Below are 26885 nucleotides of genomic sequence, written 5' to 3'. Positions count from 1 at the left end.
AAATGTTAAAAATGAGTGGCAATATTTGGAAGGGATGGCCTGACTTGTTCACTTCTTTGCCAGTTTTAATGACCCAGCATTATGTCTATCCTGGCTTTTAACACTGTTTCTCCGTACCTCCTTATTTTTAGGGTTGGTCGGCGGCCTGTACTGCTCTTCTCTGTCATATTCATTTTGATATTTGGACTGACTGTGGCACTCTCAGTGAATGTGACCATGTTCAGCACACTCAGGTTTTTCGAGGGATTTTGCCTGGCTGGAATAGTGCTCTCCCTGTATGCACTGCGTGAGTATTCCTTCATTGCCCATGCAAATGTGTTTTTATTGAGTATGTGGTTTGCTGTTCTCTGGCTTCCTGCTTTTGTTCAAACAGATTAAACCAGAATCATATTGATTGCAAAAGCTTTAGCGTGAATTTTGGTAAGGTGGATTTTGCAGCTGTCTCTTTATGTTACTACAAAGAAGTCTGTGAAGCTGTCTCAGAGTTAATTTTAAAAGTTAGGAAGTGCTTTGGGTTTGTCTGTTGTTTTTCAAACCTAGAAGTTACCTGGGTCATAGCCACAACGTGTAATGGGAGTAGATTTCACCCTGTGATATTGAGCTCAGTGGGAGACTTAACCACTTTGGCTGCCTCTAGCAGTTTGTACTCTGGCACTTTTTCAGAACTTCCTCTATTACTTGCAGAAATATCCTGTGTCCCTGCCTCAGGATTGTAAAGGTACATCAAAAATATGTTAGAAGAGCCTGGAGTCCTTTTATCAACTCTTGATTTTTTAGTTGGATAATTCTGAGTTTTTGTTTGGGTGTTGTGCTTTTGTCTATTTCATGAGGGGAAAAAAACTCTGAGAGAAACTTGAGGGAAAGTTTGTAAGGATTACCTACATGCTCCCATCTGGAGTGACTCAGAAACTTGTAGCCAGAACACTTGAAAACCCCCTGTGGAGGCCTTGCCTTTGGAAGGTGCATCCTTGATACCACGAGCCTAATCTGTGTCCCTTGGATATGTTCCAGAGAGCATCTTCCGCTTCCTTGGCTGTTTGTAATTAACAGGTAGCACCACACCAACCAAAGAAAACACAAAATTTCCTCTTATTATGGCTCTGGAAAAGTATTATCTAATTATATCCTGGAAGTTGCTGTACAGATCTTCATAAAATTTTATTTACTTGTGGATGGTATTCAAACCCATCAAGATTTAGCACAGTATCCTTACTTTGCACAGAGTATTTCATAGTATTAAGTTCCACAGTTTTTATTTTATTTTTGGTCTGTGCCAAGGGGAAAGAGGCCTGACTGCAATGGACAAGAGTTTGTTCTGTATTGCACCTCATTGTTATACCTGGTATGGTACCCAAGATACATGATTTTTAATTCTCTTTCCTTTGCTTGTGTAATCTCTAGTTACAATCTTTCACTAAAAAATTAAACTACCACTGATAATAATACACTTTTATTGGGAAGTAATTTAACCTGTGTGGTTCCCATGGGAGGGGGCTTCCAGCAATTACCAGTGTGTTGTTCAGCTGGATAGTAGGCTTGTCAGGATTTTTCACTGCCCAGTTGCAGCATGTTAGTTTTTCTTATATGATGAGGATTTTTTTTAATTTTTAAGAGATTGCAACTGATGATTTTCATGGGGAAATGCCAGCAAAGTAGAAGTTTGATTATTGACATTTTTATGATCAGAGTGAAAGAGCGTATATGTTGCTTTAGACCTGACAATAGCTTGTCAGCCCAGGCTTTCATTCAGAAAATAGCATATTCTGGTTGCTTCATGTACTACTTGGTCCAGAGCAAAGATTTGAGTCTTGATATTTTACTCCCATTCCCTCTAAAATTCAGGTGTTTACTATAACCACTGCTGTCTGAATAGGCAATGCCTAAACAGATCTAGTAGGTGTTAGGAGTGTGAAATTAGCTGCAGGCTGAACATCAGCACACTTCTGTGGAGGTGAGAAAATGTGAAAGATGCAGCACCTGCGCCTCTGATAAATCTCCTGACCTTCTGTCTCTAGAGATGAGGAGAATGGGTCTTCATTGTATTAAGTAATTTAAACAAAAAAGAAGTTGTAACCTTGGTATAGAGTACTCGAAGTAAGTCTCAAGAGAACAGGAGTTGTAGGATTTTCTGTTTGGTGGTGGTTTTGATTTTAGTCCTCATAATCTGTTAGGCTTCCTCTCAGTCTTTATTTGCTATCTTTTCTGCTGGAATCAGAAAAATGTGTGGAGTATTCTCGTGATTCATAGACTCTCTTCCCTTTCCCTTAATGACCTTGATTTCTTCCGCTGGAGATTTGTTGCCCCTGAACTCCCAGCTGGCTGCCCTGAACAGAACAATGGAAAGTGGAAAGTTTGACCCGTTAGTGGCAGCCATTAGCCAAAATTTCCAAAGCTACTGTTCAGAAGAAAACTGCATAGGCTTGCATAGCCTGCAAAGGTAATTAGTCTGCCTCTGGGATCCTTTTACGCTGTGTTGAGCTTGCTAGTTGCGCTTGGATTTATGGCCTGCCTGAGGGAAATTGTAAATAACGGTTCAGGGCGCTTTGGGAGTGAGAAGGGCACCAAAGTGCCGTCTTTAAAACACGGAGCTGCCAAGCTTGAGTTGCCTTCGTCCAAACCACACTCTTTGGCCAGTGCTGTTTTCTGAGCTGTGTGCCCTAAGGTGTGGAGCGCCCCAGGGATGAGCCCTGCCTGGTGTGGAGGGACAGCACGGAGCTGCCTGCGCTCCTCTGCGGGCTTTCCTCCGTGCTGTGGGGAGCTCGCTTCTTGTGGCCTCCAAGCACGGCCTCTGCCTGGAGCTGCTCAGGGCTTGTCTGAAGGAACCTCCTTGGGATGTTGGTTTTTTGAACTGAAAGTTTCTCCTGCAGCTGCCATGGTTTGTTGGAAGAGGTGTTTCAGGTGAAATTTTTGGTGAAGCTGCAGGAAGAGACAGATTTGTGCAGGTGATGGTGCTTGCAGGGAGGGAGGGATGCCGAGGACCAGTGAGCCCAGGACTTTCCCTTCCTGGCTATTATCTCTGCTGAGCAGATTTCTGCAGAAATGGGTCACCCCTTGTTGGAAGAGGGTCTGGGACCAGTGGTGAAATCTCCTGGAGAGAGAAATGGTGAAGGGATGCAAAGGAGCATTCTGGCCACGATGGTTGAAAGGGCATTTATGGCCTGCCCAGGAACTAAATATAAAAGAGAATAGTAGATTAGGGACTGGAGGAAGACCAGTCAAGAAAAGGCAGGGGGAAAGCTGGTTTTTTTTCATGGTGCCTTTTGTTTGGTATTTGTTGCTGTGTGCACATGCAGAGAGGAAGGATGGGCATTCTGCCCCTGTTAGCTCAGCACAGATGGATGCACGGTGCCGCAGCCTGCTGGCCAGCCGAAGGACAGGAGCTCTGAGTTTAACCATTGGGGTAGAAAGCCCTAAGGTGGCCCTGAGAAGAATTCTCCTTTGGACAGGCTGAGAGGAAGAGAAAGAGGTGTGGGAGCCCTGAGCAGGGTCATGGGTGCCTGAGTAATGGCCCTGCTGGTATTTGTGGATTTGCAGCAGCGGGCAAGGCGTGCCAGTCTTACTGCAGATATATCTGCTTGCTGTTGCAACTCACGTGGGACCAAGTACACTCAGCAAATGTGGAAGTCATGGGAGAGAGCAAATCTGATTACTTTGAGGGTGGGAAGGGTGTTGCATCTAGTTCATTTTTGTTTCACTGGGTCATTGCCTTGGCCCTGACCACAGAGCAGCCTTTTCCTGCATACTTGTGGAGAAGGGCACATGCTGTGGCAGACTCAGCACAGCTCCCTTCCTTCGGGCTCATTGCCATCAGCTGACACCAGAACTCTCATGGCTGAGGGCAGGAGTTCCCTCTTCACCTGCTCTCCTCTCACATGCTGCTGCTCAAGTCAGGCTGGTGCCAGCACCTGCCTGAGCCCTCTGCCAGGCAAGCCATCCACCTTCCCTCCAGAGACCACCAAGCGTGCTGTTGTCAGTGGGTTGTGCCCTCTGATCTTGTCCCCTGCTTCCTTTGGGAGATCTGCTGGGCACGAAGTCTCTTGTGCTGCCTGAGCCTGGGGGATAGAGAGGGAGTGGGGGCTCACACTGGGCATGGCCAGTAAATGGATGACAGGAAAAAGAAGCCTTCCCTTCCAGCTGTTCATGTCCTATGCTGTATCTGTTTTGCTGTCATGATCCCAGCTTTTGTCACTTTCTGGAGCCAAAGAGAGGACTTTGGTATTAATTAAACTATTTAAGGTGAAGGCGAGGAAGGGAAGAGATATTTTTCTGGCAAATGCTCCTGGCAGGTTTAAAGAGCTTCCCATTAAAATGCTATATGCTATTGCAAATGACTGTACCTGAGCTCAGGCCGCACAAGCCATGGTGTGGGTTTGTGCACAATTGCAGGCTGTTCGGCAGTTTCATGGGTGACTGAGCTACAGATTATGCTGCAGAATTAGAAAGTCTAGACTTGAATGAATTGGTAAATAAGCTCTGGAAATAGCTCTGCTGTAAAGAAGATGATATCTCAGGTTGGAGCAAGGAAGCAGGGGTGTCCCTCCAGTGCACAGTAGGAGAATGAGTGGGCATGTTGCTTCTCTGACTGTTGGGAGGAGAAAGGTAGAAACACTGTTGAAAATCATAGGTTGTGTTTCAAAGCCCTGTGGAAGTTTGGCAAAGGCTTTCAGACCAGTTAGGATGTCCAGCTGTGATGTATCTTTCTCATTTATAGCTAGGTCAGTCTAACCTGTTACTCCTGTGAATTACACAGGCAGTCGTCTGAGAGGCTAAATGTGGCTTAAGATTTTTATTTTTATTTTTTTTTAAACATGTGTCCTGGAAAGCTAGAGCAGAGTGATAGAAAGTTTGCTGCTGACTGAAGAAGGGGCAAGTGCCAAAATGGAGCACCTCTGGGTGTTGGGCTATAATGACGTCAGATTTGTAAAATAATTTTTCTTCCAGCCAGGTGTTAATAGAAAGGGTGAGATGTATCTCTTTTTTCTTTTCCTTCTTTATTTTTCAAAAGTGTATAGGCTCTGAAATCCTGAAGCATTTCAAGTTTATAATTGATTTCATTCTCCATTTTCGTCTCATGCCTCTTCAGTAGCAAGCATGGCCTTGGCAAGGCAGGTGAAGCACTGGAAACAGCAGGCTCTGGAGCTATTCTGTGTAATCTGAACTGGCTCAATAAATAAGCCTGCAAAGCATTCCCAAATCAGAGGATGTGGAAAACATCTGATTCCTTTCCAGTGCATTGACATGTGAGGTAGCTCTGCAGTAACCATGCAGTTCTCTCTGCTGACAGGTCTGTGATAAGATCAAGGCTGTTAAGACACCTACCTCGTGTTGATGTAACCAGCCTTCCTTTGTCTGAGTCGCTTGGCTTGGTGCAGATCTGGTAGGAGTGATCACAGAGGGATCCACTGAACAAAAAATCTTTAATACCTCACCTTAAAGTGACCATTGATTGTTAAATGATACGGGACCACTTTGTTTATAGAGCCACCAGGGGCTGTTCTATCATTGAGATGGGATGTGATTTTCTGGAAAGAGCTCTGCTACAGTTTTTGATAGCTTTGTGGGAGAACTGTTTAAAAAAAAAAATAGTACGCAGTAGGAGCTCTCCAGCTGCTCAGAAAAAGTGCTGTGCGTGCCTTTTATCAAGTGCCTGGGGGTTCAATTTATGCAAGAGTGGAAAAGGTTATTGGAATTGCAGTACTCTCCTTATAAGTATACATTTTCCTTGTTCTATGTTGCTTCCCTCACTACAGTCAAATCACAGCTCATAATAATGTTTGCCTTTTTTTCCACACTACTTCTGCTGAATTTCCTTCCCTTTTCTGATGGTCAGAGTTGGTATAGACCCTTCAAGGGGCACAATGTCTGCCATTAAGGCATGGACCCTCATCCTTATTTTAACCCCTACACACTGTCTTTGGAGCAGACGTGCCCTTGAGGCATTGCTAGCTTATTGTCCTGAATCCTGGAAAAACTGTACCATTGAAGGCAGCCTATTTGAAATTAATTTATACCAAGTCTTCAAGTATGCCAAAGGAGACTAAAAGTGAGCTCTTTCTAGAGCTCTTTGGAAAGTTAAAAAAAATGTTTGTTTGATGCAGATATTGCAGCAGAATATAATTTTAATAAAATTTTCCATTTAGGTTGCCGAAAATCTTATGTGTTGTCAATGTGACAAAAAGCCTAGGGAATTAATTTTATTTGAGGTACTTTTTGTATGACTGGTCAATCGTGAATGCAATTAAGATGGAACACTGCAGTTGTTACACACTTGTGGTGATGACAGTCAGATGAGATTAGAATGCACTTGCGATTTCCCCAGCTCAAAACACGGTTTGCATTTTTACCATTTAAAGCATCTGTCTTTTAATTGTTTCAGACCAGCTTCAACACTCTGGGTATGCTCAGTCTGCGAAATCTCACCTTCTGTCACGCAAATACTTGTAACTGTTCAAAACGGTAATTACACTTTTAGGGATTTTTTTAATTTTTTTTTTTTATTCTGAGCAATGTCTTAAGTCTGTTGCACAGCTGAAAGCTTGCTGCCACTGAAAGGAAATGAGAGGGACTTTTCTCTTCCTCTTCCAAATTCCTGTGCATTGTCTCAGCTGCTCATACAACTGATGACTTTAGACTATAAGTGAGTGTTTAAAACGGATAGTTAAATCCAAAATGTTGCCTTTCACTTGCAGCTCTCAGCTGAAGTGGTGTTACAGCCTCACTGTAAGAATAAATTGTGAAGTGTATGTTCCCTCTGCTGGTTTGTTGGTTGTTTTTTTTTTTTTTTTCCCTCTTCCTGTAAGACAGCTGCTAAATGGCTTTTTCTTGCTGGATAGATCCAGGCTAGTGTTCTGTGTTGTGTGGGGTGGCTGGTAGCAAAAGCTTCCCGTAACACACGTGCATGCATCCGTGCAGGCCACGTCCAAGTGACTTTGGGTTTTTAACTCTTTTTAAGTTTTCCCCAGCAGGAAGCTAGTTTTTTACGGAGAGTATCAGAGAGAAGTTGTGCATATAAAGCCCATTTTATATATAAAAGCCAAGAGACTGTCGGCTCACTGAGTTTTAGCTGCCCTGTTGCTCATCTGTGTCCCAGCACTTGGCAGCACGTGAAAACAGGATGGGCTAGGGTTGGAAATGAGACGAGCAGTCACATTCTCAGGAGTTGCACTTAAGACAGACAATATTCAGAGTTGGATTTGTTTTTCCCCCAGATGCTTCTTCCAGTGAAGGCACAGACATACACACATTTTTTTAATGTGTGTGTGTGCCAACTTTCTGCTGCAAAAGGAAGGACGCATAGGTTCATAAATCACCTAGGAATGAATAGTGCTTTACTTCCCTTTCCTGCCTATCCCTACAGGTTAGCTTGTCAGGAAAACAAGCCAAGTTACAGCAACAGGATGTGCACAGAGGAAAAGCCGTGTGTATGTAGAAGGTGCATTTAGAAGTTATTGGTAGTGACTTTGAATGTTCAAGTCCAGCAACAAATATCAGTGCACAAATTCACATAAATATTTATGTGCCTTTCAAGAGGAACCATAATTAAACAACGCTAGCCAAGTTCCCATCCCCGGTCACGCAGACATGACTCCTATTTTCTCACTTACAAATAATATAACCCTGTGGGATTTTTACTAGTTCAAGTTAATTAAATTTCACTCAAAGCATGAAATTTGCAGGCAGTGCTCATTGCAGTAGTTCTGCAAGTGTGTATTAGTCAGATACAATTAAAAAGTTCACTTTTGTTTTAATTCTTCATTTTAATTGTTGACAGTGTACAACATTTAATCATACACACTGTACCAGTGCTCATATCACTCATTTTTCATTTTTTTAAAACAAAACTCCTTGATGTAGCGTTGTGAGTGAATTTGTTCTGAAGTTATATGTTGCAATTACTGATGGACCTAAAAACGTGAGCTACGTTTTTGTCTTTTGAGAACATCTGGTCCCTTCTTGAATGACCTGTACAGCCACTTGTGTAGTTTTTAGAGATAAGTTGAGACCTAAGTGCTTGCTAATATCTTGGAAACTTGTTTGTTCACATTCTTTGAATTCTGGTTATGGTATGAATTGTGAGAGAAGAAATCAGTTTATTAAAATATAGTGAATGATGTGCAAATCTTTGCACTATTCTAGTTTCAGATATAGAAGCTGTATGTCTGCTTTAGTCACCTATACATTCAGTAAAGAATCTTTCAGCTTTTTTTGCAGCAGTTCTTGAATTTAGGCCTGGTAAAAAAACCCAGATAGTATGCTAGAGAAAAAGAATGTTTGAGGAAGGTTCAGTGGCTTGGAAATATAGCTGTCCCTTGATGATATGCCTGTGCTGAACGGTGGAAGAAAGCACGGTCCAGTACTTGCATTAGAAATTCTGGATCCATTTATTCACCTTTCTGTGTGATGTCCCCAGCTCCTGGATGTCTCAGCACTTCTCTCTAACTGGCTTGTGCTTGCAGGAATTCTTGGCAGGCTAACAAATCTTGTGGCCTCTCCTTCCAGCTTTCTGCCCTACTGCCATGGCAGAGACCACCCTCTTCTACAGCGATGCCACATCCCTCTCCCTTGCAATCAGGCATTTAAGTGCAAATACATCTCCATCAGCGGCTTAGCTCACATAATCAATGTACTAGGTTAAGGACAAACATTTCCTTCTGCTGTTGTTTATTCTCTGAGGAGAATAATCTCTGGCAGAAGCAGCAGGGGAGAGCAGTGTTTGCACATGCCTCGGCCGGACTAGGACCTGAGAAGTGTCGTGGAGGAGGGCAAGCTCTGCTGGAGCACTGTGCTCTGTAATTGTGATTTCGTTAAAAATGCAGACTGGAGAACCTGTGTGTCCTGGTATTAAGACTTAGGTAGGTTACTTTATGTTACTGTTATCCAGACACTTGAGATTAATTCCCTGGAGAAATGAGGAGGGCATTTTCTCTATGAAGCGCTGAGTTGAACGGATATTTAAGCACCCGGGTTGTTGTCCAAAATAAATAAATGAATCCCTGGTTTTCTGCTTGATGTGAAACTGCTGTCCAGAAGGTACACAGTGTCAGCTTGTCAGCTCTTCAGGGAGTTTTTCCAGTTCCACTGTTGCCTCCACTCAGATTTCAGTCCCCTACTTGTGGGCACTCTAGCTGTCTCCTGGATATGGAGCACTCGATTAACAGGGTCAGAAGAATTAAAAGTTACAAAAAAAGCACAGGAAGCAGAATCAATAATATGGTGAGGCAAAAAGCAGTATCAGGGAAGAATTTCTGTGGTTTTGTGGGTTTTTTTTACTATTATTATAGCAAAAAAAAATGGATTGAAGGCAGGAAGGAAAAATAAGAGCAACTTAAAGATTGGGTAATGCTGGAAGTAGCTTGTGTGGTGAAATTGCAACCAGTGTTCCTAATAACATTCTGGTTTTGTTTCATTTGTAGCTTTGACTTTGAAATGTTTGGTTGGGCTTCTTTGCCTAGAACTTGGCTGACTTGTTTTTCAATGCAGAAAGCCAGTTCTGTCTTTCTAGGAAGCTTGAGGAAAATTAATTAAAGAGCTTTTGAATTATAGATCCATTAAAAATGACTCTGCTTTGAAAGTTAAATAAATAAATAAAACTGTCAGTGTTTGTCATCTGTTGAAAAAAACCTGTTTCTCTTGTATCTGTACAACAGAGAAACCCAATTAGTGAACTCCAGTGCTTTGGAATTTGGGCAGGAGAAGCTCTGATTATATCAGCCTTGACTACTCATATGAGTCTTTTCAGATGTCATGTGAGTTTAGTATAGTGGATCAGCCATTGTCCCATTCTGTCCAGTCAGTTATCCCATTCTGCTTATTTTGTTTCTTTAGTATCTGTGCTAAGTCAGGAAGAAAATACGCAACATCCAATCCACATCTTGCAAACCTTTAACCTGATGGATTTGACTTTTTCAGGAGACAGACTTCATTCTTTTTAACTGAGTGTTGTATTTCAATAAAAAAGCACTGTGCAGGTGCCTTTCCTCTCTTCCTGACCTTTTCTTTAAAAGTGGTCTTTCCCTGAGGATAAGTGTTTTGTGTGGGTCTAGGGTTAGTAACATGTGCCAAAGCAGAGAAGAAGAATAGCTAATGCATGACCCAAAGAGGGGAAATAAAAAAACCCAGACTATAGTATGTACCACAGCTGCCTCCTTTCTCATGCTGTGATAAAAGACAATGTGACAGATATTTTTCTAAAATAAGAAATCTGCTCCAATCCAATGAAGAATAATAGCAGCAATTAAAGATTTTGTGTCCTAGTTGTTTTGGAAACAAAAAGATGGCCAGACAAAGCTGTCTGTAGCAGCACATCGTGCTAGCATGTGTGAGTAGCTCTGGTGCCTCGGTGCTGTCCCTTGCTGGGATCCTGGCTGCAAGGTTTTCAGTACCTGGTAGGACTTGCACTGGGCATAACTGGGCTTTTTCCTGCCAGGACAGCTTTGGATTTGACTTCTGGCTAGGATACTTTTATGAACCTATAACGTCTATCCCTCCTTCGGGCCACAGAAGCATGTCCTGCTTGCCCAGTGCTGCTCAGCTGCCAGCCACCAGCTGCAGAGTGGCTCTGCCCGTGGCAGCGCTGTGCAGGTGGAAAACCTCACAGGAGCGGGCTTCTGTGAGAAATAACCCACCTGCCTGTGCAAGCAGGACAAGGCCTTTTGTTTGTGTGTCTGACCCTTTCTGCCCTGATTCTGGGAGTAGTTTAAATCTCAAAATGATAGTGCAGGAGGAGCTGGCTGGGGCTTTTGCCCTGCAGGAGTATCTGGCAGCAGCTCAGGGACAGCCTAAGCTGACCTGGCTCTGCCTGTTCTGGGTATGATCATCCTGCCCTGGCTGGGGCTCCCACCTACCTCTGGCCCTACAGTGAACTGATTCAGCAGTGTAAACAAGCAGAAAACTGTTGATTTTGTTGTTTTCTTTGGTTTTAAGTCAGTTTTGCCCTGGTCTTTCTCTTCGCAAAAGCTCACTACAGGGTGGAATATGCATAGGCTGACAAAGGTGGAGAGGAGGAGCATGTGCCTGGCGAGTCAAGGAGAGAGGAGAGACTGCAAGGGGCATGATATAAATTTGCCTTGCCATAATGCCTTGCTGTAGAAGCAGTTTAAGAGACCTTGTGGCTTGCTTGCAGTGCAAATGGATCAATTCTTGCAAGCTTACTGCAGCAGCCTTGGGTCAGGAAATTCCCTTGGTGTAAACAGATTAGTCTGTTGCGAGTCGTGGAGAAGCCTTGTGTGGGTCATTCTTAAATGTGGGATTTAAAACTTACTTCTTGCAGGCTTTTTCAAGATTAGACAGTGTTTAATTGCATCTTGGCCGAGACAGCTGGTCTGATACAGTGGGAAACATTTGTCTTGGACAGGTTGATGCTTCTTTTCAGGATAGCTGTCTTTGAAGTAGTAGCAGATGGAAGTCCTTCCACCTTTTCTAGGCACTGATGAACTTTGAGAGGAGCAGATAAACTGGCAGCAGAGAAAAGCAATTCTTAAAAATAATTTACAGAGATCTGTATGGCTTAAACTTTATTTATTTAAGCTTTCAGAGTGAGAAGCCTGGCTTTGGATTTATTGAAAATTTCTGAAGCTCAGCTGGAGAACCAAATATGATCTGGTCCTAGTTATGAGATTTCCACTTTTCTGGCTGGCTTTTCTTAGCAACATCCAAATTAGTGAATAAATAAAACCCTTCAGTCTGCTGATGACAACAAAAAAATCTGTGATTCAGACCAAAACATCTTGATCATGAACTTGGCAGTGCTAACCTCGAAGAGCAGAAATGCAGACCATCAATCTGATATTTCAGTACTGAAAAGAATTGCTTTGAAAAGGTCATTTTGTTGCTGTCCCATCAGTTTTACTCAGTAAATTTTACCCTTTAATGAGACTAATTTTTATCTTTTGACTTTGGGATAAGAAGAGGTTAGGAGCAGAGATGACGATGTTTGTGTCTAGGAAGAAGATGCTGAAATATGTCCTCTGTGCTGAATTGTCTGTTGACCTCCTATAACTTTAGTCTTTTAATCAGAAAGTTTTCAAAGTCTTTGGGATTGTCTGTGTGCCTGTGTTTTTGTTTGGTTGGTTTGATTTTGGTGTTTGTGGTTTGGGGGTTTTGTTGTTTTCTTTTGTTTGTTTGTTTTTACTTTATTATTTCTGCTTTCTGAATTAATTTTTGATTGCTGATTAGGTGGCTGCCTGAGGATGTCTGACTTACAGCATGCCCATTTCTATTTTAAAATGTACTGTGTAAAATAGGCAATACAAAAGGAAATTTCTGGATTTGCATGTTTAGGCTTCAGCTGTGTCTCTTTTTTTTGTTATAAATGGCAGTATTGAAAACTCACTGAAAAGCGAGTTTCACTTTCTCAACAGTGGAATGATATAGTGCTTATTCTTTGGAGAAGACATCTATGAGAAAGATACACTACAACACTTGTTATAATATATTAGGAGTGTTCGCTAAGATTTATGTGAAAACAAGTTTTTCCTGATGATTCTGATTTGGAAGACTGGTGTGCAAAATGTTATGCAGAATTCTAATTTCAAACAGAATTTTAGTGACTTAAATTAAATCTACTGATGAAAGAAGGCTAAAGGCCAAAGCAAACAGTATTTAAGCTGATTTTTTTAATATACTGCAGGGCAGTTACTCTTCTGCAATTGGTATGAAATGGTACTTCTGGAATGTAAACCTTGAGACAATTTCAAGACAGGCATTCAGTGTAAAGTTCATTAGGTTTAATTTCATTTAACTGTAAATGTAAAATCATCACACATTTGAGTAACCTAAATGTACAATCTGTTGAAACTTCCATTTTCTGTTTGTTCTGCAAACCGGCGAATCCAGACAGGAATGGGATGTGGCTGGCAAAGCCATTCCATGTTGTCTGTACCGGGAGATCTTGGCAGCAGCAGAGGTACCTCTGAAACAGCCCCATCCTGCCCCAGTGCAGGTGCCTGTTGAGAGAGGCGCTGTCAGCCTGGTGTGGGTCTGGGGTGCAGCAGAACTGCTGCCTGTGCTGTCATTTGCCCATTCCTCAGAGTACTGGTGTTCCCCTGAAGGTCTTGAAGGAAAAGTCTTTCTGCATGGGAACTGTGCTGCAGCTGTGATCCTAGTAAGATCCTGGTGTTCTGTAATTTTTGGATATTGTGTTCCTGTTAATGTGGTCACCATGCAGGAGAAATGTGTTCGCATTCCTGTAACTGCTCCTTAACTCCCAGCTTGGGGGGATCCCAGCAGCTTCTGAGGCAGGGAGGAGCAGCCCTGCACACCTGCATTCCTCTCTGCATCTGCTTCCTCTCTGCTGCCTTTGTTCAGCCACATAATCCAGCCAACAAATTAACAAAAATTCATTTTGCTGAGCCGATTTTCTGCTCTTTTGTTGAAATATCCGTTTAGGGAGCAAACACGTGCAAATGTTGGAGGTAAATGTCAGGGTAGGTGAGAACAAAAGAAGGTGGATTTATGTGATGGAGTGACCAACTGCATCCTGACCAGCACAATCTCCTGAAGCTCTGAAAAGTGAGCAAAGGTGTGGCCATACATTGCAGGTCTCAAAAAACCACTGCCAGTGTCAGACTTTTCTTCTACGTATGGACAACTGAATTTTGCTAGTTTGGCTGGTTTTGTAGCAGCACTCAAAATCAACTGTGAGGTGATATGGCTTAAACAAAATAAATCAAAAATACTTCTTGAAATATTACTCCCACCACTGTCAGTTTCTCTGCTCTGTGTTTTTGACAGATCCACCCTAGGATTATTGTGTGTTTGCAACACCAGTGGAATTGGTGCAAATAAGGGAACCATAACCAGTAACATGTTCTTTCCTTTTTGTACCACGTTGTCTCTGTTTGTTCACAATTAACTATACTCAGATGAGTTTCTTGTGTACTACAGAGTACACTTACGATGTAGCAAAATCAAAAGGGAAAAAATCAGAGCATCGTTCCGTGAGGAAAATTGAATTCTTGAAGTGTAAAACTTTCTAATGGCATCACACAACCATGTCTGACATGGCTACAGCCTTTGGACCCCACTAAAGGAAGTTAAAGAAGTGATGGGTGAGGAATGGTGCGTGTATGGATTGCAGCTGGGCTGGCCACCCTCCCATGGAAAGGGAAGGGAAGAGGCTCTCACTCAACTGTTCTTAGTGAAAAGTTGTGGTCTTTCTCCATTTGGAATTCTGGAATACTAGCAGGAGACCTAGCAAAGATAAATAAGCTAGTGAATGGCAGCATACAGGTCAAAGGCAAATGATGAAGCAGTGAAATCAAAGTATGGCATATGGGAAGATGTGTCTTAAAGGAGGGGAAGATTGCCTAAAAATAAATACACGCAAATAAAAATAAATATATATTTATTTTATATGTATATAAAATATACATTTATATATACATTTATATATTTATTTATATTATATATACATATACACACATTTCTTCTTTGAAAACTGTACTGTATTGTGATAGGAACATTCATTTATATATTTTTTGTATATTTATATTTGGCTTCTCTGGCATTTTCCTGTGCTGGAGAAACCATGGACGTTTTGGGTCAAATTTAATATCTGTGGTCTCTGCAGATAATGTGTTACTTTCAAAGGCGATAATGTGTTACTTTTAAATGCTATGTGGGTTTTATTCCTCATGTCTGGATTCCTGGACCGCGTTTTCATTTCAGACTCTTTCCTTGCTAAACTAGTCCATTGTATCATGGGACTCCTTTAGCAATAAGGACAGATTAGGTGAGAGCAGATGTCAAAATATTAAAATTTCTCATGGGATAGAAACTCTCCATCCCACACAGACAGCATGTATAATATATTGTTGGCATAGTCTCCCACACAATTCCTTCGTACCTCTTCCTCTGCATTGGGTTCTTGGTGACCAGAGACTGGCTTTCAGAAAACACTGAATGCAGAATGGCCTGAAACAGGCACAGAGTCTGACTCTGGGACGTGTCCTGTACAGGGCTGAGTTGGGCTCGATCCTTGTGGGTCACTTCCAGCTCAGTATGTTGTGTTGATTTGGCGATACTCACGTGCAGCGTGGATGTTTCGTGGGAGAGGCAGTTTCTCCCCAAATCTACAGACATTACTCCTGGTGTCCTGCACGCTGTTGGAATTTACTGAAACAAATTCCCAAGTGCTGACGTCTGCGTCTTCTTCATTTCTATTGTATCCTTCTTGCAGGTTGGAAGTATTTAGTCTTTTTATGTACCTTATGGCCCAAGATTGGGTGGTGAAAAAGCACAGTGCAAACTTAGTTATTCATGTGATGATAAAATTGAAATGAGATCAGGTGGTTAATTGACAAGCAGGCTTTTTTAATTCTGGAATGCTTGAGTGCTTGGTTTCTTTTGTAATGTTAATGCAGTGCATGTGACATGAGAGGAGACTGTTGTGTATGTGCATGATCTCTTAGGCTTGTCTGGAGTGACGGAAATTCCTTACGGTGGCACCAAGCAGCTTCCCTGTGAACCTGGAGCCTTTGACACTAACGCCTTGGCAAACTGTCCGCTGTCACTTGCATTGCCTCAAGCACCCTGACGCTGCTCATGGAGCTGTGGTGAGGGACACAGAAGGAGCTAGCCATGCTTCTGGGAATGCCTCCTTTCCAGATAACTGCAAAAACGGGGCTGGCACCCCGAAAATGTGTGTAAAGGTGCATGCTGTGCAGTGCCTGGCCAGCGGGTACACAGGCATGTGTGACACAGGAAAGTTTCCTTGTATGATAGCCACAGACTAATGGGATGTGGCTGTGAAGCAAAGGGACCATGTGGGTGGGTTGTGGAGGTGGTGTTTTGACCACTGGTCCAGACTGTGGTGTGTCTTATGCCTTCCTAACGTAGCATAATTTTTTGTTTTCTGGTTTATTAGCAAAGGATCACATAAACTGTGCATGTGTGGGTGTTCTGTCATAAAATCGTAATAGAAAAACACAACAACAAAATCAAAAGTCCTGGATTCTCTGTTAATGCAGTCTTCAAATTCCCAAGTTAGAATGTAAAATTGAATTATTTTTCATCTTAGGGAAGTTTTCTTGTATAAGAAAGAAGATGGGGGAAAAAAAAGCGAAGTCCCAAGTGGTGCTATTGCCTTTAAGTGTTGGTATGGAAAAAGGTTATGGGATGCCCTGCAGTCAGCAAATCCGTTTTGATCTGGTTTGAATGCTCCTCTCCTGACCAAAAGCGCATAATGTGTGTGTGTATTACTATTGATCCTAATTTCCGGGCAGTGCCACTTAGAGGCTTTTGCTCATCTGGAGACAGGCCTGGGCTGACTTTCCCGGCCGTGCCAGTGTCATCTGTCCCTGAAACGTCCTGCACCCCAGCAGTCACCGCCTCTCCCCAGAGCACCGCGCCACTGGCGCTAGCGCTGCTCACCGCACTTGGTTTCTTCCCTGACACAGCTCCTTAATGAAACACCTGATGAGTCAGTGTTAACTAATCTCACTTGGGTGTATGGCTGTCACCTCCCTGGAGAAGCTCTGGCTGTGTCTTGAGAATGCCGCGAGCCAAAGAGAGACGGTTTGCATTCAGCTGCAGCTTCTTTCGCCGCGTAATTTTAGAATTCGGTACCTGTAGGGATAGCAAATTGGAAGTGAAACTGGCACAAGCAGGAGGAAATGTATGTGTCTCTTGGTCCCTCAGGCAGCACTTTTACATAAGAGGGACACTTTAGAGATGCATATTGAAATTGATTTCATCTTTCTGCCCCATTAAACAAGCAATTGGTTTTCAACAGCAGCTCGAAGATGAATCTGAGTCAAAGCAGGACGATTAACTGGAGGACAGCCAGCTTGGCCATTGTTTGTCCTCTCCTGTTTAATACTCAGTGTATAGTGATATACACATTAGAGACTTCAAACTCCTCCCTTCAAGGGACAATACAGTAAATTAATCTGTTGAGAAATTGGTGAGATTCCAGCCTCCCTACCAGCTTTTTAATTTAACCATGTTAAATACTGCTAGCTGAAGTTGCTCAACTCAGTGACTCACAGCCAAGCACTGTAAAACATTATTTTTGCTTTTTTGCATTTCCTGTCTATACATGGGTGGTTTGGAGTTCAGTTGGGTTGAATACACTGAGGTGAAACTTAATTCCTGTCAGCTGATAACAACAATTCTTCATTCAAACATAGAATACACTCTCACTCACAAAACTGGGTGATCTTTGCATGTATGTATCAGCAACCCCAAAACTGCAGTGACTTGAGGGCACATGCGCCCATCCCTAGTCTGAGTATCTGAGTTTCGGGTGTTCCAGTGACTAACCTGACTTTAGAAAGGCGAGGATGTTAAGGAGAGTCTCTTCAAACCCCAGCAGGCCTAATCTCTTACATCCCAGTATTTGCCATCCCAATTTTTTTAAAGGAAAAATAGATGTACTTAAAAGCCCTTAATCATTGCCGTGATCCCTCTTTTGGTTTGTTGGTCGGGGAAAAAAATATATTCTTATGGGTGCTGACAGGAGAGAAGATAGAAAGATGGAGGAAAATGCTACTGCTGTGTACACTGTGCCCTTAGCCAATTTAAACCACCATTTTCATCAATTTCCCTTTGTAAGAACAAATTAGAAAATGTAACTGTTGCTATCCACAGGGAAGGGGGAGTGAATCTATAAATTGAAGTTCAAGGTTATTGGAGCTTTTACCTGTCCATAAAATAGGTATATGTCTCTGAGCTGCTGAATATTTTTATTGCTGCTGGTTTAATAATTAATCTACCCTTTGGAAGCTGCAGGCTTTTTGCCTAGGATTAATGCACTCTTAACATCCCTGTGTCTACCACCTTGTCCTGAAAGCTAAGTGGTACCACAAGAATCTGCTGCAGGGGGCTTGTTCCACCTTTGATTGTGTGTTCGTGTGTCTTCATAGAAAGCATTTTTAATCCCTCTCTGCTGCCATGTTCAGACATAAAAATCCATAAAATCTCCAGTGCTGTTCTGCAAATCTCTTCTGCATTAGTTTGGAGGGCTGGTCCATTAAGAACTAGCAATGGTAAGTGGCAGGTTTCTCTGAGCCGGGCTTTGGAAGAAGGCGTGTGCGTGACTGAAGGGGCTGTTGCGTGTCTGTCTCCAGCTCGCTGCCTATGGGATAAACTCCATCCCCCATGTCAATGGCTGAGTCAGTCCAGGGCCTTTCCCCACTTTCCTGAGGGAGACCTTGTTTGGTGAGGTGTTACTCGGATCTGTCAGCAGTCACTGCAGCTTCTTGATGCCTGTGTGCTTTGTGTTTTTCCTGTCCTGTCTTGTTGGTGTAGAAAAGTGCTGAATTAGTATATGAAAATGTCTGCCACAGTGAAAGAGGGGTGAAGCAGGATGCTCAGCTGCTCCCATTTGCTTGTGAAGATCCCATTAGGTTTCCTGATGGCATTCTCTGAAATGAGGAGCTCTTGCTTTTGTCAGGTGAGGGAATCAATACTGTATGCCATGCTCTGCCCTGTTCACCCTTCTGGTTTCCGTTAAATGTAAGTGATGCCTGCCATGGATTGCACGTTGTGCATGTTCCAATGTGTCATTCAGGGGGAAGAATCTCCATCTCGACATCTCTGTGTTGAACATCATGCTATGAAAGATGGGATGGAGGAAAATGTCTTGTATCCTTTAAGGTATGTTTGGTGTATCTCTGATACATGTGATAAAGGGGAGAAGTGAGGCTGGGATGTGGGATAACAGGAGTATGGAGAGTGGCAGAGGCAACACCCTCAGGGGTCTCAAGGTAGCTTTTATGCTTCTAAGAAGGAAGTGTTTTGTTGAAGGCAGTTGCCTTGGGGCAGCCAGTTATGCAAGCCCTCCTAACTATGAATGGAGGGATACCTCTGTGGAAGAGTGGATGAAGCAGGAGGAATGAAATAAGAGCTGCTGGAGCTGCATCTGTGCACTGAGGAGAGGGAAGGACAAGGAAACTTAGGATAGTAGCAAGTAATAACAGGATTCTGACTCAATTATGTATTTCTGAGACACAAGGACCGGAAAGAGATGAAAACGTGGAGTCCTGATTTCTAGCAAAATTTGTTTCCAGCTTGTACAAAGAGTGACTTAGTGGCCAATATAAGCCTTTTGAATAGATCCCTTCCCTGTTGTGTTTGCTCTCGATTTTTTCATATATGCAGAGATTGAATTCTGAATCTCTTCAGCACCTCCAATTGCATCTGAGCAGAATCTTCCTTGGTGGGTGGTGGCTTTTTCCCTATTTGTAGCAGCAGTCCATGCAGTTAAGAGAACATTATGTTTACCTTCATGGCTGAAGCTTTGGTTTTAACCCGGGTTTCCAGAGGCAAAAAGTTGTGATTTTCTGCCTCATTGAACTGCTTTTAATGCAGTAAGGGCATTCTTCAGTCTCCAAATGACGTTGTACAGGTTGTCTAGAGGTAATGGAACAGCACGGTTGTACTGCCCAGTCTCGCTGGTGAGCGATTTTTCAGCCAAACCAGGCCTGTGCTGCTTTGTTCCCTGTGGAGCTCTGTAACTGTACTCACAAGAAGCACTGGCTACTCTGGCAGAAACACCAGTACCATTTTTCAATCTGAAGTGCTTCTTTCCTCTTTTCTGTCAGTCTGCAGCAGAATATCCGCCACTAATGCAAGGGTGCCCCATCAGAACAAAGTCATCGCCATTCCCACAGTGATCATAGAAATACAATATCCTTAATTTTATTTTAACTGTGGTTGAACACAGATTTGTAGATATGCAATGTTATACAATTTTGCTTGCTTGGTTGCTTTGCAGTGGCACTTTAAGTCATCAGAAATACTGCCTTTTTTGTTGTAAGGCTATATGGATTTTAAATTATAAACAGTGATTACTAATTTTATTCTCTGAAATTTAGCTTTCTGTAAGGAATAGCTGTATAACATCAGACCAAAGCCCTAATAGCTCACCATTTGGTTGTGTTGGTGATGTGAGTTGGTTAGCACAGGCTACTCTTCCTTGCAGGAGCTGAAGAAGATGACTTTGTGCTGGGGTTAGACACAGCTTCTCTTAGGGAGCCAGTTCTGTATACAGCATCCACGGATTCTCAAGAGGTTTGTTTTGAAACAAGAAACTGGTTTTTTTATACTGCCCTGGCTGTAGCCCATCTGCATTGTAGGGGTAATAAGGTGTCCCCTCTTGCTTCCCTTCACATTAGACACTATCCATTCTCTCTCCACATGCACCACACAACTTACCATGGCCTGTAATTACTATTTGAGCTGTTCTCAGCTTGTAGCTATTTGTTTGTCTTGGAAACTGGCCAGTGTTTTCCATGGGATTACTTCTCTTTGTTATAGTTGTTATAGTCAGGATGGTTTAAGCAAAACAATGCAATGGTTGGTTTTGGGGCACTAAAGGCTAATTCAGGTCTCAGAAACCTTGGTTTGCAGCCCAGAAGGGCACGGTGCCCCGTCCATGGCAGATAGTGAGTGCTATCTCTTGTACATATGCAACTAATCTTTAGTCTTCCTTGAAAACATGAGGGTTTTACTTGCAGGGATCAGTGTTGGTTTGTGATTAGAGTGTGCGGTAGGAGATGATCGTACCAGTTTTTGGTTAACTGAGAGCAGAACAGAGTAAAGCGAATTTTTGCCTGGTGGAAGGGCAAAGCTAGCATTGAAGGATTACCTTCAGTGGTGTGGAAATGCCTCCTTTATGCACATGGGTCAACATTTTCTCAGTAAGAGCGTGGGCAGACCTAATTAAGCAGTTTTTCCTGGACAGTGCTTGTTTCTCAGGTCACTGAAGTGGTTGTTTCGATCAGGTTTCTTACTTGTATTGAAACTGTCCTAGAGTGCCATGAGTGCAGGTGCCAGACTTTGTCCCTAGGCAATGATTTTGTTTATTTGAAGCCAAAGCAGCTCAGTCCAAGAGGCTGAGTTAACTAAATGCGGGCTTCACCCATGAGGTTTCTGTGGCTTTTATTTTTTTTTCCCCAATAGCAAAAGCTGGTGAAGTATAGAAAGACGTCTCTGTGACATCATAATTGAATAAAATGAGACTACTAATTTTGTCTGGGAGGATGCTTAGATTGTCATCAGTATTTCTCGTTGTGTTTAGGCCCACAGTCTTTCTTTTTTAAGAAGAGAAGAATTCAGGGTGGTTGTCACTGCAGTCTATGGACTTTTTTCGTTGTGTTCTTTCTTTGTGTGTGTCTACGTGGATTTATTTGGGAAGGTTAATTGCTGGGTGAAACTATCTGCCTTGACAATGAATGGTTCTGGGCAAACAAAAGGTTATAATTTTATTATCCCACAAATGAGACTTGGAGGGTTTGCCTTACCTGTGCTTCCCTTGCCCTTGGACAGAGGCAGGAAGAGATGCTGCCCTTTGGGTGGTGCCTGCTTGTTCCCTGCCCCCGGGGGAGTGGGAGATCTCTTAGGAGGAGCGCCACGGAGTCCATGGGGCCATGAAAGCCCCTCTTGCCGTGTTACGGCTGTTCAGCAACCCTGTTCAGGAATGCAGAGAGGGGAGGAAAGCGTTTTGTGGGTATTTCGCTCAAAGCTGGGGGGAGGAGGAGGCAGCTCGATCCGGATTGCCTGTTGTTCACCCTCGTCTGGCTGCGTTCCTCTGCTTTTCTACCCCCCTCATGCCTCTCCCTAACTTCCTGGCAGTCATATTCCATGGCATGCTCTTTCCACCCCATTTCAGGCCGTGCAGCAGTAGCACAAGAGAGCCTTTGTTTAGCTGGAGTGCTGTATCTGAGTGCTTTGAAAAGAATTGTGGCAGCTGCCTGTGTTTGAGACTGCGCTTGGGGACGATCTGTGTGGCCAGCACCCTGTGAGCTGAGTGTAGGGAGGCTTTAGGGGTACAGGAAGGATGCTGTAATGTGAACTGCATGGACACACACTGGCTGTCCATGCTGTGGAAGTGTTTCTGCAGAGCAGCTTCTCTGTGTTGGTGTTGCGCCAAATCGAGTCTAAGGATATCCACGACATGGAAAAACCTTCACATCTGACCAGTGGTACTGAGGCCGGAGAGAGCTGTGGTGGCAGCTGCAGTGTCCACTTGCAGAAGGAATTCCAGTTCTTGGGGAAATTCTCAGCTCTACCAGCAAGGTGTTTCCTTCACTGGCCATGCTGTGCCCTGCAGCCAGCCTGTGTCTGTGTTATTGTGGCCCGGCATTCAGTACCAATACCATCAAGAAGAGCTGTCCTGGGGAGGCCACGGGCACTACAAGAAGCCCTATTTTGAGTCAGCGTGTTGATGCTGTGCTGCAAGTGCATCTTGTTCAAAGGCTGTACTAATTATAAATTGGTCTTGGGAGATGAGGATAAAAATATCCTTAGTCAGCCTGTCTCTGTAAACAACCTGTGATGCTATTTGGAAATGTGGCGGTATAGTTTTCATGTAGCAGGGAATGTGTGTGCTGCCTGTGAAGGACTCCAGCAGCCACAGTGCAGAGCTTCCTTGTGGTCAGGCTGAAAAATAAAAAAGGGAAGGAATTATTTTGCGTGCTAGAGATGGCAAAGTGGATATTCATGACATTCTTTTCCACACAGCTATGGGAGAAATTCGAGTTTACTTCAGGATTGTAGGAGGAAGGGTGTTTATTATACCAAGCCTATGCTGTAATAGTACCTTCTTTTTTATAAATAAAAAAATGCCCTTGAGACACCTTCTCTGTCCTGGCCATATGAATTTGGGTGTAACCTCTCCCTGTACTTCGCAAGAGTGGATTTGCTTCTGTGGTGCAAGAAATCAGCTGGTTCACTGCTAAATCAAATGCTGATGTGTACTGTCATCTACAAGGTAAGTTTCCCTACTGGGAAGGGAGTGCCAGAGGCAAGAGGAAGAGCTGGGTGCCAATTGCCAGCGACAGACACACAGGGAGCACCCATGAGCAGAAATGATGCTGGATCTCCATAACAGGACCTGTCTGCACAGCTGGAAGCTGCTGCAAACTGGCGGGTGAGAGGAAACCCCACAGCCTCCTTTGGCTGCCTCGGGGCTGATCCTGACAGATCTGTCACTTGGCTCCTAGTGGAGCTGAGTCCCCTGTGAGCACCCCCTGACCATGTGTTAGGCAAACCTTCAAATGCATGCTGGGTGCTTGGGAAGATGAATTTTGCAAGCATGCTTTTCAGGGAGGTAAAAGCACTTTGCTTTTTCTTTGTTCTTCAGCTCCACTGTGATTTGAACTAGGGTGGTGCAATGCTTCCAGTTTCCTCAGGGTAATGCATCTTGCTGTAGGTCCCGGGCTGCCCTGTGTTCTGCATTCTGCTTTTTTACAGAACAGGGAAAATACTGGGAAAGGAGGGAGGAACAGATACAGCCCCTTTTGGGTGTCTTCCTGTTCAATACTTTGGAACAACATCGACAGGCTTGAGGGAAAAGTGCCTGAATGTGAAAGGGCTTGCCATCAGAACTAAATTATTCATCAGAATATTAAGAGAAGAGTGTGCAAAGATGTAAACTGAGCACACCCCAATGCAGGCTGTAATGAGCTAGAATTGTAGTTGTGGTCTTGGGAAAAGACCACACTCTCAATTAACTCAGTGCTGGCAGCTGCCTGAGTGCACACAGCACCTTCTGCACAAGGATGATGCCAGGCATTCATCAACTTTGTACTCGTTTTTCAGTAGCTTAAATAAAACAGGATTTAGTCTGTATCAGCAATAGATAATAGCACTGGCAGTTGATAGGGTGCTGTAAATCTGGAACCTCTTTGTACCTGTTGTGTTATAACTCCCCCAGGTTTTCTCATTTGTTTTTCTCCTTGCTGTTTGTCCTGTAAGCGTGTATATCAGGCTTTCCTGAAAAGTCAGCCTCTTCTGTGTCCCCTTGTTTCAGCTGTTAACCATATATGCTTGAATCTGTCTCCATCAGTGTTTTAAAAATTGATGGCTTCCTCTTTTAGTTCTCAGCCTCTCTCTTTTTGACCATCTCTATTCAGCAGTCTGTTTTCTGACACTGTTTTAAAGGAGGTGACCGCCTTGCCTCTCTTGCTGGAGTGTGATCATTGGCATGCATCTCCTGCATTTCAGAGCAAAGGTGAATGACATGTTGAGAGCTTTAGAATGACTGAGTGACAAGGTTTTCCTCCTGTTTATTTTGGTCTTTTTTTAATGCTCTTGTGGAAAGGATGGGTTTAAAAACCAGGTCTTGCAGGGTTTTTTAAATCCATTAAGTCTGTTTTCTCTGTTTGTCACTAGTAGTGCTTCAGGCAATATCTTTCTCCTCATGAACATGAAGGTCTTGCCCCAACTGATGACAAGCTCAGATGTTACAGCAGTGTGATTTAATTCTGAGAAATGCTAGGGCTTGAGTGGAAGTCAGTCTGCGTTCAGGGTAGTAGTTAATATGCTTGAAGCTATAAGGGACGTGTTTGCTAGGATGGCGATGTTCTTCTGTGCCTTTCTCTGTTCTCCCCTCCTCCTGACCCTGCTTGTTTCTCTCTTTGTCTCTTATATTAATTAATAATAATCACTGTGTGGTTGGGGATTTGTAGAACCAGAAATGGAATGAACTAGAAATGACCCGGGAAACTTCTGCCATTGTGGATGTATATATAGCTCCTAGACAGCCACAACAAAGAAGATACTGCTAATTATTTTCCAAGTGACTTTGACAGGGGCATGAATAGAAAAATGTACGTGAATATTTTTGGAAGATCATCTGAGCTTAAACTCTAAATTTAGAATTTGCTTGATCTGTTTTTAAAATATGTTTGAGAAGTCTTACACAGAAACTTTAAAACTTGAGAGGGGACTTTTCTCTGAGGAATGAAAATCAATTTCAGTTTTAAATGAAAAACTGAAAAATTTGGACAGGAATTGTATTAGATATACTTGGGAAGGTTTGGGGAAGTGTGAAAGAAGTCTGTTCCTGATAAGTTGTTCTGTGTGTACTTAGTACAAATATCTCAGATGCAGATGCATGATGCAGAGTTCATCTGAAGCAATAACAGGAAAAGGAAGCCATACAGGGAGCTGTAAAATACACTGATTCAGGGATAAGAAATTCTTATTTGGAACATTCAGGTTGTGATAGTATTTTAGGCTCCCTTCATTTTTGATAAATTCATTTATATTCAGTGATGCTTCTTGGCAGTATGTAGATTTCTACACTGCAGGAGGGTCTGATTCTCAACCGGAAAAATAACAGTGGAGGGACAGCAGGGAGGAGGTGTAGGTAGGTGTACAAATAAAGTGTGAATGGCTTTCTGCAAAAGAAGAAGACTATCATCCAGGGCCTACAGTGGAAGCCACTGTTTTTTCTGTATATTATATCTAGCCTGGGAGACATTGCAGAGGCTTCATGTGAAACTGGGAAAGCAAGTGCACTTTTTTTTCCCCAAAACGCTTGTCCCTACCTACCTCTTCTGAGAAATGTGCCTGACTCTTGTCAATAATTGAGTAGTTATCTTTGTCATCTTGTATTGCTGCAGCTCTGAAGTGTTCTGGTTTTGGTGGATGACCTTCTGTTTGTGTTCTTTGAACATCTTTCTTGTCCTTCTGCATTTTCCTATCATCTTGTATCCTGGGACAATACCCTAGTTTGGTTGCTCTAGCCTGTTCTATTTCTTGTCTCTTTCAAGTCGCAGGAGGCTCTGTTTACCTCTGTTCTCCATCTGCTGAGTTCAGCCCTTCCTTATCTGGTGTAGTTTCAGCTTCTTGCTCTTCGTTTGTGTTCCAGCTAATTTGGACATGCTCTGGGTTGTTGTCACATTTAGCTCTTCTGCACAGGAGCCCATTACTGTTCATGTGGCCCAAAGGAACAGGGTGAAAGGGAAGTGTCCAAATTCTCGGTGCTTGTGGCTGCATCCAGCAGGGCCAGAGCCCTCCGTGGGTGTAGGGCTGTGACGCTGTGACTGAAGAGGTGTATTCTCTGCCAGGATCTAAATTGCTGATGTCCTCTTCCTCTTGTAGGAGGATAATGTTCTTGATTGTAGTGTCACTCAGATCTTTCTTTTTAGAGAGAGAATCAGTGGGAGGTTGACCAAACTGATGTAGTTTTGCTTATTTTTTACCTGCTCTTTGGGGTTATTCCATTCCTCCTTCAGAAAAACTGAGATGGCCTTCTGAGGGAAGACTGTCATCTCAAACATAAAGCAATTCCTTAAGTTTATGGGCTTTTTTGTATGGACTGCCCTGGAGAAAAGGAAAGTTTTTTCTTCTTTTTTTTTTTTTCTTCCTTCAGTTTAAGCCGTAGTCCAAGATGATGTGGGCAGGTGGACTGTGGGAACAGTTAATAGCATCTATTCTTGTAACTTTAAAATTTACAGTCCAATTATACTAGAGTTTATCTATAATCTCTGCCTGTAAGCAGTGATCTTACTCCCAGCAGCTTGGGCACTCTTTGGCAAGTATGAGAGCCATCTGAAGTAACAATGCAAGCCGGCAGGTTGCTTCATGTAGAGCTGAGGTGCACATCAACTACAGTTTCATCATGCTCAGGGTGAGATTTTCTGCCCACTGGAATTTTTTTATGCATGGGAGGACAAGTAGCTCTGGATCAAAATTGAGAGGCATCAGCAAACTCTAATTTTCAAGTTTATTTACTTGCAAATGAGGGAAAAAAAAAAAAAACCAAAACCCAAACAAAAAGAAAATCTACAAAAAACTCTCATAAACCCCACGGGAACACAGAAAAGCTTCCCGAACAAAGCTTCCTGCTGCGTGTGTGTTGGCTGTGTGTTTGTGGGGTTTTCCCTTGCTTCTGCAATATATATTTCTCTGTGTTTATTGCCATACAGTTCGCCTTGTGAAAAACCAGCATGTTGCATACTGAGTCTCTGTTATTTAACAGAATTTCCCATGTCTTTTTTATTAGTAATCATCATGTACCTGTGAGCAGGGAGGTGACACGTTGGAATATTGAAGTAAAAGTAACTGCAGTGAAAACAGTTAATTGACAGCAAAGCAGGAGTGCAGGGAAGACAGCTTGCTTGGCTGCCAGCTTGACAAAGCATGTTAATTCA

The 26885-nt window shown here is 43.0% G+C and overlaps 1 protein-coding gene across 6 annotated transcripts in view; it reads left to right on the top strand.

The window, feature by feature from the left end:
* Positions 1-26885, top strand: part of SLC22A23 (solute carrier family 22 member 23) — a 110095-nt gene that overhangs the window by 23731 nt on the left and 59479 nt on the right. For all 6 annotated transcript variants that reach the window (XM_040090525.2, XM_040090357.2, XM_040090442.2 and 3 more), the window contains one exon: positions 132-286. In XM_040090525.2, the coding sequence (XP_039946459.1) occupies positions 217-286 (70 nt within the window). In that variant the 5' untranslated portion in view covers positions 132-216. The remainder of the gene's footprint in view (positions 1-131; positions 287-26885) is intronic.

Source organism: Hirundo rustica, chromosome 1 (assembly GCF_015227805.2).
Source record: "Hirundo rustica isolate bHirRus1 chromosome 1, bHirRus1.pri.v3, whole genome shotgun sequence".
NCBI lineage: Eukaryota > Metazoa > Chordata > Aves > Passeriformes > Hirundinidae > Hirundo > Hirundo rustica.
This window is presented reverse-complemented; position numbering and strand designations above follow the sequence as displayed.